This window comes from Eucyclogobius newberryi, unplaced genomic scaffold (assembly GCF_026437365.1).
Source record: "Eucyclogobius newberryi isolate DKJ021-1_F unplaced genomic scaffold, fEucNew1.0.hap1 SCAF_10, whole genome shotgun sequence".
NCBI lineage: Eukaryota > Metazoa > Chordata > Actinopteri > Gobiiformes > Gobiidae > Eucyclogobius > Eucyclogobius newberryi.
In genome coordinates this window covers 402,625-420,000 of record NW_027315724.1, presented here as the reverse complement: position 1 = coordinate 420,000, position 17,376 = coordinate 402,625, and the positions used below count along the sequence as shown (strand labels likewise).

Sequence of the window (17,376 nt, the reverse complement as noted above, 5' to 3'; positions counted from 1 at the left end):
CCTACACTGACCTAAACTGACCCCCACTGACCTACACTGACCTACACTGACCCACACTGACCCACACTGACCTACACTGACCCACACTGACCCACACTGACCCACACTGACCCACACTGACCTACACTGACCCCCACTGACCTACACTGACCTACACTGACCCCCACTGACCCCCACTGACCTACACTGACCCACACTGACCTACACTGACCCCCACTGACCTACACTGACCCACACTGACCCACACTGACCCACACTGACCCACACTGACCTACACTGACCTACACTGACCCCCACTGACCTACACTGACCTACACTGACCCACACTGACCTACACTGACCCACACTGACCTACACTGACCCACACTGACCCCCACTGACCTACACTGACCGACACTGACCTACACTGACCCACACTGACCCCCACTGACCTACACTGACCCCCACTGACCTACACTGACCTACACTGACCCACACTGACCCACACTGACCTACACTGACCTAAACTGACCCCCACTGACCTACACTGACCTACACTGACCCACACTGACCCACACTGACCTACACTGACCCACACTGACCCACACTGACCCACACTGACCCACACTGACCTACACTGACCCCCACTGACCTACACTGACCTACACTGACCTACACTGACCCACACTGACCTACACTGACCCACACTGACCCACACTGACCTACACTGACCCACACTGACCTACACTGACCCCCACTGACCTACACTGACCCCCACTGACCTACACTGACCCACACTGACCTACACTGACCCACACTGACCTACACTGACCCACACTGACCCACACTGACCCACACTGACCCACACTGACCTACACTGACCTACACTGACCCCCACTGACCCCCACTGACCTACACTGACCCACACTGACCTACACTGACCCCCACTGACCTACACTGACCCCCACTGACCTACACTGACCCACACTGACCCACACTGACCCACACTGACCTACACTGACCTAAACTGACCCCCACTGACCTACACTGACCTACACTGACCCACACTGACCCACACTGACCTACACTGACCCACACTGACCCACACTGACCCACACTGACCCACACTGACCTACACTGACCCCCACTGACCTACACTGACCTACACTGACCCCCACTGACCCCCACTGACCTACACTGACCCACACTGACCTACACTGACCCCCACTGACCTACACTGACCCACACTGACCCACACTGACCCACACTGACCCACACTGACCTACACTGACCTACACTGACCCCCACTGACCTACACTGACCTACACTGACCCCCACTGACCTACACTGACCCACACTGACCTACACTGACCCCCACTGACCCACACTGACCCACACTGACCTACACTGACCCCCACTGACCTACACTGACCCACACTGACCCACACTGACCCACACTGACCTACACTGACCCCCACTGACCTACACTGACCCACACTGACCCACACTGACCTACACTGACCCCCACTGACCTACACTGACCCACAAACATGTGCAGAGCTCACAATCGCTCACTGAATTGCTGTTCTGGCCACGCCTTTCCCCACGTAACAAAGTTGTTTCCATAAAACGTTTGCCCATTGACTCTTGATGATGAACCATGAGTTCAGGGTCAGAGTCCACATGACAGGGTCAGTGTCCACATGACAGGGTCAGTGTCCACATGACAGGGTCAGTGTGATTGGACAGAGATGACCTGGTCAGTAGCTTCTCATTTAGCTGCTTTTACCACAGGATGCATGATGTAAAGGGTTCTTCTATCAGGTCCTGACCTTTCAGCCCTCTGGATGACCCTCTGGATGACCCTCTGGATGACCCTCTGGATGACCCTCTGGATGACCCTCTGGATGACCCCAGGCGTGTCCCCCTCCGTCCACAGGAAAACATGTTGCTTTTATTGTTTTATGTTTAAAATTAGAAATGGCCAGCAACAACCAGAGATGTGAGGGACAACTAAGAAAGACCCCAGAAGGATCTGCGCTCGGGTCCCTCGTCCCTCGTCCCTCGTCCCCTCCTCTCTGTCCAGTACCTGGTTGTTGAGGAAGGACTCCGCCTGCTTGACGTCCCTCAGGAACAGGTGGAAGATGTGAGCCTGCACCAGGACGTCCCGCCGGCTCTCCCACATCTCTAACAGCTTGTTCCAGCCCACGTCCAGTTTGTGGAGCCACTGCTGCAGCGCGGCCTGGGGCAGCGGGGCCTCCTCAGACTCCAGCAGCTCGTTCATACTCTGCAGCCGCTCATAATCCTCCTCGTATCTGCACAGAAGAGTCGTCCGCTCAGCGATACGAGCTGACAGGAAGTCTGCGTTTCATTGTCATATTTCGAGTGCATATGACACGATCACAGGTGGAATTGAACCTGTGGTAAATGTTCCAGCGTCAGTTTGTCAAGAACATTTTTAAACATGGAAATGACAGGAAGTAGCACTGTGATGTCGTCAATACGTGATTTACACGCATATTTCAGGTTTTAATATTTGTCGGATCATATCTACTGTGTGATTTATACAGATGCTGGCGCTTGTTTACAATATGGTTGCTATGGGCTCCTGCTCTTTAACAGTAATATATTGCTAACCAGTAAGTTTTGCTGTTCTTTCCAAAAAGCTTACATTAAAGGTTCTGGAAAACATCCAACCATTTTGACTTTAGCTCGCTAACGTTAAATCAGTAATTAAGCATGAGTGTCAGCTCTCCCAACGCTGTAGCTCTAATGACATGCACGGCCCCTAAACGTAACCTTCAGTCAAAGCGCTCAGATGCTCAGATGCTGCTCATGTGTAACGCTCTTTAAAGCTCTAACGTGAGCTCTAACCTGTCACTCCAGAAGCTGTGACAAAGTCCTACCGTCCGATCTCCTCCTTGAGCGTGGCGTGCTTGTTGATGAGCGTCTCCGCCTCCTGCAGGTCGTTGGGCAGCTGCTCAGAGGCTGCTGCCGTCTGGGTCTGGACCAGCCAGCTCAGGAACGAGTCCAGGTCCTAGTCCCCCGGGACGGAGACACAGAGACACAGAGACGTGAGCAGAGACACAGAGACACAGAGACACAGAGACACAGAGACACAGAGACACAGACACACAGAGACGCAGAGACGCAGAGACACAGAGACGTGAGCAGAGACAGAGACACAGAGACACAGACACACAGAGACGTGAGCAGAGACACAGAGACACAGACACACAGAGACGCAGAGACGCAGAGACACAGAGACGTGAGCAGAGACACAGAGACACAGAGACACAGAGACACAGAGACACAGAGACGTGAGCAGAGACACAGAGACACAGAGACACAGACACACAGAGACGTGAGCAGAGACACAGAGACACAGAGACACAGAGACACAGAGACACAGAGACACAGAGACGCAGAGACGCAGAGACACAGAGACGTGAGCAGAGACACAGAGACACAGAGACACAGAGACACAGAGACACAGACACACAGAGACGCAGAGACGCAGAGACACAGAGACGTGAGCAGAGACAGAGACACAGAGACACAGACACACAGAGACGTGAGCAGAGACACAGAGACACAGACACACAGAGACGCAGAGACGCAGAGACACAGAGACGTGAGCAGAGACACAGAGACACAGAGACACAGAGACACAGAGACACAGAGACGTGAGCAGAGACACAGAGACACAGAGACACAGACACACAGAGACGTGAGCAGAGACACAGAGACACAGAGACACAGAGACACAGAGACACAGAGACGCAGAGACGCAGAGACGCAGAGACACAGAGACGTGAGCAGAGACACAGAGACACAGAGACACAGAGACACAGAGACACAGAGACACAGAGACACAGACACACAGAGACGCAGAGACGCAGAGACACAGAGACGTGAGCAGAGACACTCACATGCGCTAAACAAACACGGCTCAAAAACCTCCAAAAACACTTAGGTAAAAAGACGTTCAGGGACATATTGGTTCAGCACTAGAATTCTGATAAATATAATCTCAATGTTACAAACATCAAACACTGAACACAAAAATAAACATAATAATTTAGTTTTTTTCTCTAATTTTTCATGAGCTTTTTGCTTGAACCTATTTCTGTCAAATATTGTTCTCAAATCTGTCTGAATGTCTTGGTGAGCAGGAGGGGACTCTCTCGAAGGAGGGGCCCCTCCAGGTTCTGCTGGTCAGACAGTATGAATATCGGGGCAGTTGGTAGAAAACCAGAAATGAGTCTTTTGTGCACAATGTATTATATCTTTGAATTTAGCTCATGAAAGTGGAACAAAAATAAGTGCGGTCTTTAAATTAGCAGCATCTCATTTACGTCAAGCATTTGATTTTGCGACATGAGGAACTGCACGGGTGCAGAGTGATCTGGGCGGCAGTCCACGGCAGGGGCCTCCACAACCTCTCTGTCTGGAGACCTCGACAATCTCCAGACACAGAGACTAACTGTGGGGACATGGAATGTCCCCTCGCTGGGGGGAGGAGCCTGAGCTCGTGCAGGAGGTTGAGCGATATCGACTAGATATAGTCGGCTTCACCTCCAGCACAGTTTGGGCTCTGGAACCATCTCCTCGAGAGGGGCTGGACGCTCCACTTCTCTGGTGTTGCCCGCGGGGAGAGGCGGCGGGCTGGTGTGGGCTTATAGCCCCTCAGCTCAGCCGCCACATGTTGGAGTTTACCCCGGTGGACGAGAGGGTCGCGTCCCTTCGCCTTCGGGTGGGGGACAGGTCTCTCACTGTTGTGGCGGCCTACGGGCCGAACAGCAGTGCAGAGTACCCGGCCTTCTTGGAGTCCTTGGGAGGGGTACTGGACAGTGCACCGACCGGGGACTCCGTTGCTCTACTGGGGGACTTCAACGCCCACGTGGGCAATGACAGTGACACCTGGAGAGGGGTGATCGGGAAGAACGGCTTCCCCGATCTGAACCCAAGCGGTGTTCAGTTATTGGACTTCTGTGCCACGGATTGTCCATAACGAACACCATGTTCAAGCACAAGGGTGTTCATCAGTGCACATGGCACCAGGACACCCTAGGCCGGAGGTCAATGATCGACTTTGTTGGTCGTGTCATCTGACCTCTGACCTCCGAGTGTCTTGGACACTCGGGTGAAAAGAGGGGCAGAGTTGTCAACCGATGACCACCTGGTGGTGAGTTGGATCCGCTGGCGGAGGAAGAAGCCGGACAGACTTGGCAGACCCAAGCGCATTGTGAGGGTCTGTTGGGAACGTCTAGTGGAGCCCTCTGTCAGTAGGGTATTCAACTCGCACCTCCGGGAGAGCTTCTCCCATGTCCCGGGGGAGGTTGGGGACATTGAGTCCGAGTGGACCATGTTCTCCGCCTCCATTGTTGATGCGGCCGCTCGGAGCTGTGGTCGCAAAGTCTCCGGTGCCTGTCGCGGCGGCAACCCCCGAACCTGGCGGTGGACACCGGAAGTAAGGGATGTCGTCAGACTGAAGAAGGAGGCCTATCAGGCCACTCTGGCTTGTAGGACTCCTGAGGCCGTTGACAGGAATCGGCAGGGCAGGCGGGCCGGGGTTTGTGCCGTCGCAGAGTCAAAAACCCGGGGTTGGAAGGAGTTTGGGGAGGCCATGGAGGAGGACCCAAAGAAATTTTGGCGCCTCAGGAGGGGGAAGCAGCTGCTGACCTCGACTGAGGATGTCGTTGGACGGTGGAAGAAATACTTTGAGGACCTCCTTAATCCCACTCTCACGTCTCCCAATCCCACAAGGACTCAGAGGCTGACTCGTCCATCACCCAAGCTTGAGTCACTGAGGTTGTTGGCAAACTCCTCAGTGGCTCCGGGGGTGGATGAGATCCACCCTGAGGACCTAAAGTCTCTGGATGTTGTAGAACTGTCTTGGCTGACACGTCCCTGCAACATCACGTGGCGGTCGGGGACAGTGTCTCTGGACTGGCAGACCAGGGTGGTGGTCCCTCTGACCGGAGGGTGTGTTCCAACTACAGAGGGATCACACTCCTCAGCCTCCCTCCCATAAGGTCTATTCCAGGTCCTGGAGAGGAGAATCTGACCGATAGTGGAACCTCAGATTCAGGAGGAGCAGGTTTAGGTCCTGGTGGTGGAACACTGGACCAGCTCTAGACTCTCCATCAGGTGCTCGAGGGTTCATGGGAGTTTGCCCAACCAGTCCACATGTGCTTTGTGGATCTTGAGAAGGCTTTCGACCGTGTCCCTCGGGGTGTCCTTTGGGGGGTGTTCCGGGAGTACGGGGTCCGGGGCCCTTTGCTCAGGGCTGTCCCGTCCCTGTATGACCGGAGCAGAAGCTGTGTTCACTGCAGTAAGTCAGACCTGTTCCCAGTGCATGTTGGACTCTGCCAGGGTCTTTGTCACGGTTCTGTTCATAATTTTTATGGACAGAATTTCTAGGTGCAGTCAGGGGTCGGAGGGTGTGGTCAAGGGTCGGAGGGTGTCCAGTTTGGGGACCACAGGATCTCATCTCTGCTGTTTGCAGACAATGTTGTCCTGATGGCTCCATCAAACCCGGACCTGCAGCTGCACTGGGACGGTTTGCAGCCGAGTGTGAAGCGTCTGGGATGAGAATCAGCTCCAAATCCGAGGCCATGGTTCTCGACCGGAATAAGGTGTCTTGCCCTCTCCAGGTGGGTGGGGAGTCCTTGACCCAAGTGGAGGAGTTCAAGTATCTCGGGGTCTTGTTCACGAGTGAGGGAAGGTGGAGCGTGAGATCACAGATCTCTCACTGCATCTCTCGGGTTTGAAGGTCTCCAGTAGGAGGAGAGGACCTGTTTGCTTAGTTAAATCCAGGTGGCAACAATTGTTTGGTCTGAAGTGTATTTTAGGGTCTTTATTACAAATAAAGGTTATGAAACTTTCTTTACAAACTGGGTTTTAAACTGGAAATCTAAAGCTACAACTGACATAACATTCTAATAGTTTCTTGTAATCGAAATAATGAAAATATAGTCAAGCTAATGACTAGCACTAGCTCCTCCACCTGCTCCTCCTTGTGCTCCTCCACCTGCTCCTCCACCTGCCCCTCCATGTGTTCCTCCACCTGCTCCTCCTTGTGCTCCTCCACCTGCTCCTCCACCTGCCCCTCCATGTGTTCCTCCACCTGCTCCTCTATGTGTTCCTCCACTTGCTCCTCCACCTGCTCCTCCATGTGTTCCTCCACTTGCTCCTCCACCTGCTCCTCCATGTGTTCCTCCACTTGCTCCTCCACCTGCTCCTCCATGTGTTCCTCCACTTGCTCCTCCACCTGCTCCTCCATGTGTTCCTCCACTTGCTCCTCCACCTGCTCCTCCTTGTGCTCCTCCACTTGCTCCTACACCTGCTCCTCATTGTGCTCCTCCACCTGCTCCTCCACCTGCCCCTACACGTGCTCCTCCATGTGCTCCTCCACCTGCTCCTCCATGTGTTCCTCCACTTGATCCTCCACCTGCTCCTCCCAGATCACAAGGTGAGTACCTGGATGAAGCTCTGCAGACGGCTGGCCACCATCAGAGAGTCTTCACAGCCCTGCAGCGTCCTCTTCAGCTCCTCCCACTCCACACTGAGGCCATCAAAGGCCACCAGGACCTCCATGGCCCGCGCTGGGTGGTCTGTGGCCAGGTGCTCCGCCTCCTCCTGGACAGACAGACATAAACCACACACTGTCATAATAACAGCTGTGACATATAAACGCTAATATTGAAACGACTTTATGCTACAATAACGTCATAACCTGAAAACCTAATAATAATAATGTACAATATACAACAAATATATAGCTGAATGAAACACTTTAGTACTTCAAGCGGCTGGTTCAGAATATCCTTAGAGTAGATCAGGTTATGGGTGATGGAGATGGTTTTAGACGTGAAGAAGGATGAGGACCAACACAGGAGGATAAGACGGGATAAAACTGATGCTTTGCTAAACTTGTTAGCATGTTCTTTATGCTATAGTTATCTGAATAACTGTTCATATGTTACGTTAAAGGTTGAATGGACGATTTTTTGGACCAATATTGAGTCTTATTTCCTCGTGGCGTGGACTGCCGATTAGTCCTGCCACGTATCAATCACAAAATGCACCTACTGCTCACCTGCAGCCTCGGAACCGTGCGGCTCATTCCGCGTGTGCACGGGGGAGTGGCATGTGCATGGGGGAGTGGCATGAGCACTTCCGCCTGCGTTCTCAAATCGCCGAAAAGGTGTTAGCGTTAGCATACGTACACGCGTCATGTAACTGAAGGTGTTAGCGTTAGCATACGTACACGCATCATGTAGCTGAAGGTGTTAGCGTTAGCATACGTACACGCGTCATGTAGCTGAAGGTGTTAGCGTTAGCATACGTACACGCGTCATGTAGCTGAAGGTGTTAGCGTTAGCATACGTACACGCGTCATGTAGCTGAAGGTGTTAGCGTTAGCATACGTACACGCGTCATGTAGCTGAAGGTGTTAGCGTTAGCATACGTACACGCGTCATGTAGCTGAAGGTGTTAGTGTTAGCATACGTACACGCATCATGTAGCTGAAGGTGTTAGCGTTAGCATACGTACACGCGTCATGTAGCTGAAGGTGTTAGCGTTAGCATACGTACACGCATCATGTAGCTGAAGGTGTTAGCGTTAGTATACGTACACGCGTCATGTAGCTGAAGGTGTTAGCGTTAGCATACGTACACGCATCATGTAGCTGAAGGTGTTAGCGTTAGTATACGTACACGCGTCATGTAGCTGAAGGAGTTAGCGTTAGCATACGTACACCGCGTCATGTAGCTGAAGGTGTTAGCGTTAGCATACGTACACCGCGTCATGCAGCTGAAGGTGTTAGCGTTAGCATACGTACACCGCGTCATGTAGCTGAAGGTGTTAGCGTTAGCATAGCTGTGTGTTTGTGTGTGTGGCACAAATAAACAAGTATTACAATGATTTGATTAAATATTATATAATATAATTATATCATATAATATTAATATATTTAATATAAAACTTTGATATTGGCAACATAAGTGTGAGGTAAAGGCCGAGTGAGAATGTGCCCCCAGGGCCAGACTCCACCCAGAGTTTAGAGGAGGTGGAGCGGCAAAAGGAGGAGGAGCTGGTTTGAAAAAGGGTGTGGTCGGGTTCTGACCTGCAGATGCAGCAGTTTGGGCTCCAGCACAGCGAGAGCGCCCTCCATGGTGGACAGGCGGCGCTGCAGGGTCAGCACTCCGCCCAGGTCACTGCTCACGTACTGCGTGGCGTCGATGGCCTTCCTCTTCTCCTGGATGTGGGACTTGATCTCCGCACACTCCAGGAGGTAGTTCTGCAGCCGCATCATGGAGTCCAGCTGGTGCTTCTTCTGCTCCACCAGCTCCACAATGCAGTTCCACCTGTGACCAACAGAGGCAGCGTTCAGATGGGACGGTGCATGTTACATGTCCTGTACGAGGGCCGACTGGGACACGCCCACATGAAGAGCAGTGCTAGAGTCAGTTAGAAGATGAAAGAAACAGATGCATTTAACTGTCTGCTGGTTGTAACCAATTCATTAAAAAAGAGTTTGATACAAACATTTAACTGATTTTCTAATATTTTAGCTGCAGTGCAAATAACAAAGATCGGCCAATAATTGGAAGGAACAAATTAATATTTGAGAAACAAATGAAAGAGATCAGCTGGTGGAAACATCTGGACCTGCACCGGGACCTGCACCTGGACCTGCACCTGGACCTGCATCTGGACCTGCATCTGGACCTGCACCGGGACCTGCACCTGGACCTGCACCTGGACCTGCATCTGGACCTGCACCTGGACCTGCACCTGGACCTGCACCTGGACCTGCATCTGGACCTGCACCTGGACCTGCATCTGGACCTGCATCTGGACCTGCACCGGGACCTGCACCTGGACCTGCTCTGCATCTGGACCTGGACCTGCATCTGGACCTGCACCGGGACCTGCACCTGGACCTGCTCTGCATCTGGACCTGCACCTGGACCTGCACCTGGACCTCCATCTGGACCTGCATCTGGACCTGCTCTGCACCTGGACCTGCATCTGGACCTGCACCGGGACCTGCACCTGGACCTGCTCTGCATCTGGACCTGCACCTGGACCTGCACCTGGACCTGCACCTGGACCTGCATCTGGACCTGCACCGGGACCTGCACCTGGACCTGCTCTGCATCTGGACCTGCACCTGGACCTGCACCTGGACCTCCATCTGGACCTGCATCTGGACCTGCTCTGCACCTGGACCTGCACCTGGACCTCCATCTGGACCTGCATCTGGACCTGCTCTGCACCTGGACCTGCATCTGGACCTGCATCTGGACCTGCATCTGGACCTGCTCTGCACCTGGACCTGCATCTGGACCTACACCTGGACCTGCTCTGCATCTGGACCTGCACCTGGACCTGCATCTGGACCTGCATCTGGACCTGCATCTGGACCTGCTCTGCACCTGGACCTGCATCTGGACCTGCACCTGGACCTGCATCTGGACCTGCATCTGGACCTGCATCTGGACCTGCTCTGCACCTGGACCTGCATCTGGACCTGCATCTGGACCTACACCTGGACCTGCATCTGGACCTGCACCGGGACCTGCACCTGGACCTGCACCTGGACCTGCACCTGGACCTGCATCTGGACCTGCACCGGGACCTGCACCTGGACCTGCACCTGGACCTGCATCTGGACCTGCACCTGGACCTGCACCTGGACCTGCATCTGGACCTCCATCTGGACCTGCATCTGGACCTGCTCTGCACCTGGACCTGCATCTGGACCTACACCTGGACCTGCTCTGCACCTGGACCTGCATCTGGACCTACACCTGGACCTGCTCTGCATCTGGACCTGCACCTGGACCTGCATCTGGACCTGCATCTGGACCTGCATCTGGACCTGCTCTGCACCTGGACCTGCATCTGGACCTACACCTGGACCTGCTCTGCATCTGGACCTGCACCTGGACCTGCATCTGGACCTGCATCTGGACCTGCATCTGGACCTGCTCTGCACCTGGACCTGCATCTGGACCTGCACCTGGACCTGCATCTGGACCTGCATCTGGACCTGCATCTGGACCTACACCTGGACCTGCATCTGGACCTGCATCTGGACCTGCATCTGGACCTGCTCTGCACCTGGACCTGCATCTGGACCTGCACCTGGACCTGCATCTGGACCTGCATCTGGACCTGCATCTGGACCTACACCTGGACCTGCATCTGGACCTGCATCTGGACCTGCATCTGGACATGCATCTGGACCTGCATCTGGACCTGCTCTGCACCTGGACCTGCATCTGGACCTGCATCTGGACCTGCATCTGGACATGCATCTGGACCTGCATCTGGACCTGCATCTGGACCTGCTCTGCAGTTAGTTTTTAAATCAGGTAAAACACAGACATCCATAGGTACAACTTTTGAAAAGAAGAAAGAGGGTCCAGCGTGTGGTCAGACACATCCACAGACTTGATCATGATCGACCCCAGAATCTTTTTGGGTTCAAATCTGGAGCAAAGTCTCTTTGTAAGAGTGACATTTGACATTCATTGTTTGTGTCTTGCAATAGTTTTGAAGAGATTTACACGTTTCTCAGTCAGAATCTTTTGAAGGGCCAGATTCATCCCGGCCCTGGGCCCTCTCAGAGCAGAGTGGCCCCAGGGCCGATGCCTCCTTCTCAGGAGCAGCACTATTGGAAACTTCAGAGTCAAAGTCATTCCATGCAGCTTCTGCATAAGGTCAAATCTGTTCCAGTCGATATTTACGAAATCATTTATAATTAATTCCATGTTCATTTTCTTGCATTCATGTATTTGTGAGATTTAGTTTAATTTTCCAAACACAAAACACAATAGAATGGTCATTAAGACATGACATCAGACATGACTCCAGAGGAAGGTCCGGTCTAGAGCTGAAGAGCTGATCTTCTCTGGAGGTTCTGCTCTGAGCTGAGACCGACTCGAACAGAACTGGCTCTACAGTTCAAGACTCGCACAGATGTTCGTTTGTGACACGTGTCGCTCCTTCTTCTTCATTGGTCCTTGGTTAGCAAAGCTTTTAGCTTCACTAAGCGACCACTGCGCCTCCCACACCGTCTGCTTCTCCTGGAAGTGCAACATCAGGACCAGACACGATCCACAGCAGAGGGTCAAAGAAGGTTTCAGAGCCTCCATGACCGTTTTCCATTTAGGACTCCACATTTACTGTGATCAACAGTAACGTTCATACACCAGCATCTGTGCTCCGCACGACAGTGGAAACCAATACAAAACATCCAGAGCCACAGTCGAGGATGAAGAATGTGTCTGAATGTCTTCTGCTGATTTAAATCATGATCACCATGATGAATCTGCTCCAGCATCTGGTCCCACTGAGAGCGGCCCCCAAGCCAAGACACACATGGGACATGGGAGGGGCCCCCATGTCCCAGGCTAGTATTCTACCAAGCACTGGCCAGGGATTCTTAAAACAACACACACACACACACGCACACACACACACACACACACACACACACACGCACGCACGCACACACACACTCACACACACACACACACACGCACGCACGCACACACACACTCACACACACACACACACACAGTAGTACCTGGAGGTGAGGTGGTCCTGGCAGCCCCTGACCTCTGCAGATGAGGGGTGGCCCCCGTCCAGGAGCTGCTGAACCATCTGGTTGACGTCCAGGATCCGCCCCATCAGACTGTTCATCTCCTGGTCCAGGCTCTCAAACCTTCTCCCACAGAGAGGAGGTGAAGAGGAGGTGAAGAGGAGGTGAAGAGGAGGTGAAGAGGAGGTGAAGAGGAGGTGAAGAGGAGGGGAAGAGGAGGTGAAGAGTGATGAAGTGAAGACGTGAAGAAGGAGAGAGGACCAACACAGGAGGATAAGATGCAGATGATAGCTTCATTTCTATTCATCGGACAAATATTGTATACATCTAAGGTTTTCAAAAGACTTTCTTCATTCATATTCAATGCACAAAAAATGAAAATACATCACAAATGCATAGGAACCTCAAATTTGGATTTCTTTCGACTCATTTAGAGCAAAAACTTTCATCTGAGTCCTGCTGGCACATGTTGGATACCTGTGAGCCACGACCTCCACGTCCTCCAGCCTCTCGGGGATCTCCATCTTGTCCAACCACTGCTCCTTCTCGTCGACCCACAGCTCACAGGCGTTGACCTCGCTGAACATGCGGTAAACGGCCAGAGCGTCCAGGAGCCACTGCTGCCTCAGCACAGCCACCTCCACCACCTCAGTGTAGAGCTGCTCCAAGTCACTGACCCGCACCTGCACCTCCTGCACACACGGACGCACCAGGGGCCAATCCAGCAGGAAGCTCAAACGTTTGACACGCTGTATGTGTGTGTGTGTGTGTGTGTGTGTGTGTGTGTGTGTGTGTGTGTGGATGTGGATGTGGATGTGGAAGAGTCTAAGGAGAGTCTAAGGACAGAGGACCCTGGGACATCGTCCCTCGCCACCACAGACATTGTTGATTCATTTCTCCCTGTGGCCCTCAGAGGCAACTGTTGTTGTGATTTTGGGCCTTACAAAAATAAATTGATTTGATTTGATGTGATGTGTATGTGTATGTGTATATAAGAATATAATTTAAAAATATGTGTATTTTTCCACAAATATTTATTACATTATTCTCCAGAGTAAGAGTTTTACTCTTCATTTCATGGTTTTCCTCTTGTTGCTTCTGCCCCAGGTTCAGATTTGGAGGCTGGTCTTTATGTTAGATCTTTGATCCAATCATATTCAGCCATCATGTGTTGCCAGGGGCCCTCTGACCTTCATCTGCCTCTGACCTTCATCTGACCTTCATCTGCCCTCTGACCTTCATCTGCCCTCTGACCTTCATCTGACCTTCATCTGCCCTCTGACCTTCATCTGCCCTCTGACCTTCATCTGACCTTCATCTGCCCTCTGACCTTCATCTGCCCTCTGACCTTCATCTGACCTTCATCTGCCCTCTGACCTTCATCTGACCTTCATCTGCCCTCTGACCTTCATCTGACCTTCATCTGCCCTCTGACCTTCATCTGACCTTCATCTGCCCTCTGACCTTCAGACTCAACAGAGCTGGTGTTTGTAGCTTAAAGTGAATGGAAATGAAAATGATGTGTCAACCAATCAGCTTCAGAGTTGGCTCTTGTACGTCTGCAGCTGTTACACAGGAGCCAGCAGCAGGTGCAGCAGGTGCAGCAGGTGCAGCAGGTGCAGCAGGTGCAGCAGGTACAGCAGGTGCAGCAGGTACAGCAGGTGCATCAGGTGCAGCAGGTGCATCAGGTGCAGCAGGTGCAGCAGGTGCAGCAGGTGCATCAGGTGCAGCAGGTGCAGCAGGTGCACGTCTTTTGATTGGCTCGTCAATATTGAGAGGCAGGTTTATATATATATTTATATATATATATATATATATATATATATATATGTATATATATATATATGTATATATATATATATATATATATATATATATATATATATGTATATATATATATATATGTATATATATATATATATATATATATTAGGTCTGGGCAAGTTAACGCGTTATTATCGCGTTAACTCATCACTTATTTAACGCAATCAATTATTTTAACGCGCGTTAACGCAGGTGGGATTCCCATGGTCCGCACCAGATAATCACACATGAATAATCTGGTGCCTTAGCAACTGGCTCAGTGCAGAGGAGTAAAAAAACACCCAGTTTTAAGAATCTACAAACTTTTCTGGTTCTTTTTGTTGCCCTGGCAGTGGCAATACGCTTTAGTCTTGTGTTTTTAACATTGTTTAGGTTAAAATGTACAATGTATTTATTTGTACTTAACGGGTTAAGTGTTTGTTTGCACAACTAATGTTATGGCGCTTTAGTGTCAAGTTCTAAGAATATACAAACTGTACTGAAGTGTTTTCTGGTTCTGCTGCTCCTAAAATGTGTTTTGTGTCTAATGTTTCATGAGATTATAATGTTTCTGACGTTTCCTCTGAAGTCTGTTCATCTTTAATGATTGTGGCTCAGGATTTTGTGAATACTTAATATTTTATTTAACTGCTACTGAATAAAAATGCTGATGCACTTTACACTTCTTTTGAATTAATTTTGAATTTTTTGCGATTAAAAATTTTAATTGTTGCCCAGCCCAATATATATATATATATATATATATATATGGAGGGAGTTCTGTTGGAAGAATGTCCTGTGTTTTGACATTGCCTCCCATTTGATTTCAGGATTATGTATTTGGACTTTATTTGTAATTGGATACATTTGTTAAACTCTGGACCAAATGGGTCACATTTGTGCCTTCCTTTTCTTTTAATGCCTTTTATGTTTTGTATTTCCTGTTCTCTTTGGTCTTTTTGTGTTCTTCTGTTCTTGTGTATGTACTTTACATTTGTTTTGAGAATAGAAAAAGAGACAGTATAATGAGTCACCTCCTGTTCACGGTACTGCAGGGGCAGCGCCACCATGTGCTTGCGAAGGGCCACTACATGCATGCAGTGTTTCTCCACAGCTTCAGACACTCCTTTGTGCTTCTTCAGCAGAGACTGGGTGGAGTACTCGTCGTGTCCGAAGTCCTCGCTGGAGACGAGGCGGTAGGCGTCCTGCAGCCACACCACCTGGTCGTCCAACTCGGTGGAGAACTGGAAGAAGTTAAGCGCCTCCTGCAGGTTTTCCAGACGCTGTGCAGCCTGCTCTTCCAGGTGTTTCCAATCCTCCTTCACCTCCAGGATACGCTCCTGGATTCCCACAGCGAGCAGGCTTTTCTCACTGAGCAGCTGCTTGCCCTGCTTCATCGTGCTCTGTGACACAGAAGAAGAGTCATCTTTAAAAAAAACACACAAATCTGTATAAGTTGAAGTCTGAAGATGTAAGAAAAGATCTGCAGGGGAATTGTAACCTTAATGTACTAACACCAAGGATATTCTTAAAAGTGTGTATGTTGGAAAAAAGTGGTGCAATGTTCAGAAGAAACAGCTGAGACGTGAGTGTGAGCGCGGTCACCTGCAGCAGTGAGCGGTGGGCCAGCAGCTCTCCAGCCAAACCCTTGTGCTTTTGTAGTAACCGCAACACACTGCTCAGGTCTTTGCCCAAGCCCTGCGTGGTCAGAATGGAAGTCTTCTCCTTGATCCAAACTTCTGATTCCTCCAACTCCTACGACACCCACAACCTCAGATCAACCACTGCCTCCGCTGGACGTGAGGACAAACATTCAGAGGACATGTGCATCACCTGGAAGAAGGCCCAGAGCATCCGAGACTCCTCCAGATCATCACGCTTTCTGGAGGCCAGCAGTTTGAGCTCTTCCACGCACGAGGAAACATGGCTGACGCGGTTACAGATGACCTGAGGGTCACAGGGCTGGTAACCTGAAGGAGGCAAACATTGAGGTCAAGAAGTGAGTGAGTTTGATTGACACCAGACCTTCTCAGTCAAGGAAAGAGCAATGTTCTACAGCAAAGAAAAAGATGACATCTCATCGCCTTATGTTGACGTGGGATTTTTGTTTAATCTTTGGAAATGCCGCTCCTTGTGAATTGTTTGATGTTTTGTCGGTGAAACTGAATCAGAATCAAGTGGCCCTGGCCGCCCGCTTTAGAGCACTTTGGGTCTGTTCATGGCCCACGCTCGGGCCTGGATCACAGTCTGAACACCAACCAAACATAACTCCAACATCAAGAGATAAAATCACTTCTCTTAATGTGTACAATGTGTATATGTTTACAATGTGTATAATGAGTATAATGTGTATAATGTGTATAATGTGTATAATGTGTATAATGTGTATAATGTGTGTAATGTGTATAATGTGTATAATGTGTATAATGTGTGTATAATGTGTATAATGTGTATAATGTGTATAATGTGTGTATAATGTGTATATGTTTACAATGTGTATAATGTGTATAATGTGTATAATGTGTGTACAATGTGTATAATGTGTGTAATGTGTATAATGTGTATAATGTGTATAATGTGTATAATGTGTATAATGTGTGTATAATGTGTATAATGTGTATAATGTGTATAATGTGTGTATAATGTGTATATGTTTACAATGTGTATAATGTGTGTAATGTGTATAATGTGTATAATGAGTATAATGTGTATAATGTGTGTAATGTGTATAATGAGTATAATGTGTATAATGTGTATAATGTGTGTAATGTGTGTATAATGAGTATAATGTGTATAATGTGTGTAATGTGTATAATGTGTGTAATGTGTATAATGAGTATAATGTGTATAATGTGTATAATGTGTGTAATGTGTGTATAATGAGTATAATGTGTATAATGTGTATAATGTGTATAATGTGTGTATAATGTGTATAATGTGTATAATGTGTATAATGTGTGTAATGTGTA

The 17,376-nt window shown here is 50.0% G+C and overlaps 1 protein-coding gene across 3 annotated transcripts in view; it reads right to left on the bottom strand.

Annotated features, from left to right (window-relative positions):
* sptbn4b (spectrin, beta, non-erythrocytic 4b) overlaps window positions 1-17,376 on the bottom strand; it is a 138,161-nt gene that overhangs the window by 49,326 nt on the left and 71,459 nt on the right. For all 3 annotated transcript variants that reach the window (XM_072459822.1, XM_072459823.1, XM_072459824.1), the window contains exons 14-22: window positions 16,241-16,377; window positions 16,013-16,162; window positions 15,442-15,810; window positions 13,082-13,296; window positions 12,590-12,727; window positions 9,116-9,356; window positions 7,465-7,623; window positions 2,886-3,016; window positions 2,069-2,294 (exon numbers count right to left, since the gene is read on the bottom strand). In XM_072459822.1, the coding sequence (XP_072315923.1) occupies window positions 2,069-2,294; window positions 2,886-3,016; window positions 7,465-7,623; window positions 9,116-9,356; window positions 12,590-12,727; window positions 13,082-13,296; window positions 15,442-15,810; window positions 16,013-16,162; window positions 16,241-16,377 (1,766 nt within the window). The remainder of the gene's footprint in view (window positions 1-2,068; window positions 2,295-2,885; window positions 3,017-7,464; window positions 7,624-9,115; window positions 9,357-12,589; window positions 12,728-13,081; window positions 13,297-15,441; window positions 15,811-16,012; window positions 16,163-16,240; window positions 16,378-17,376) is intronic.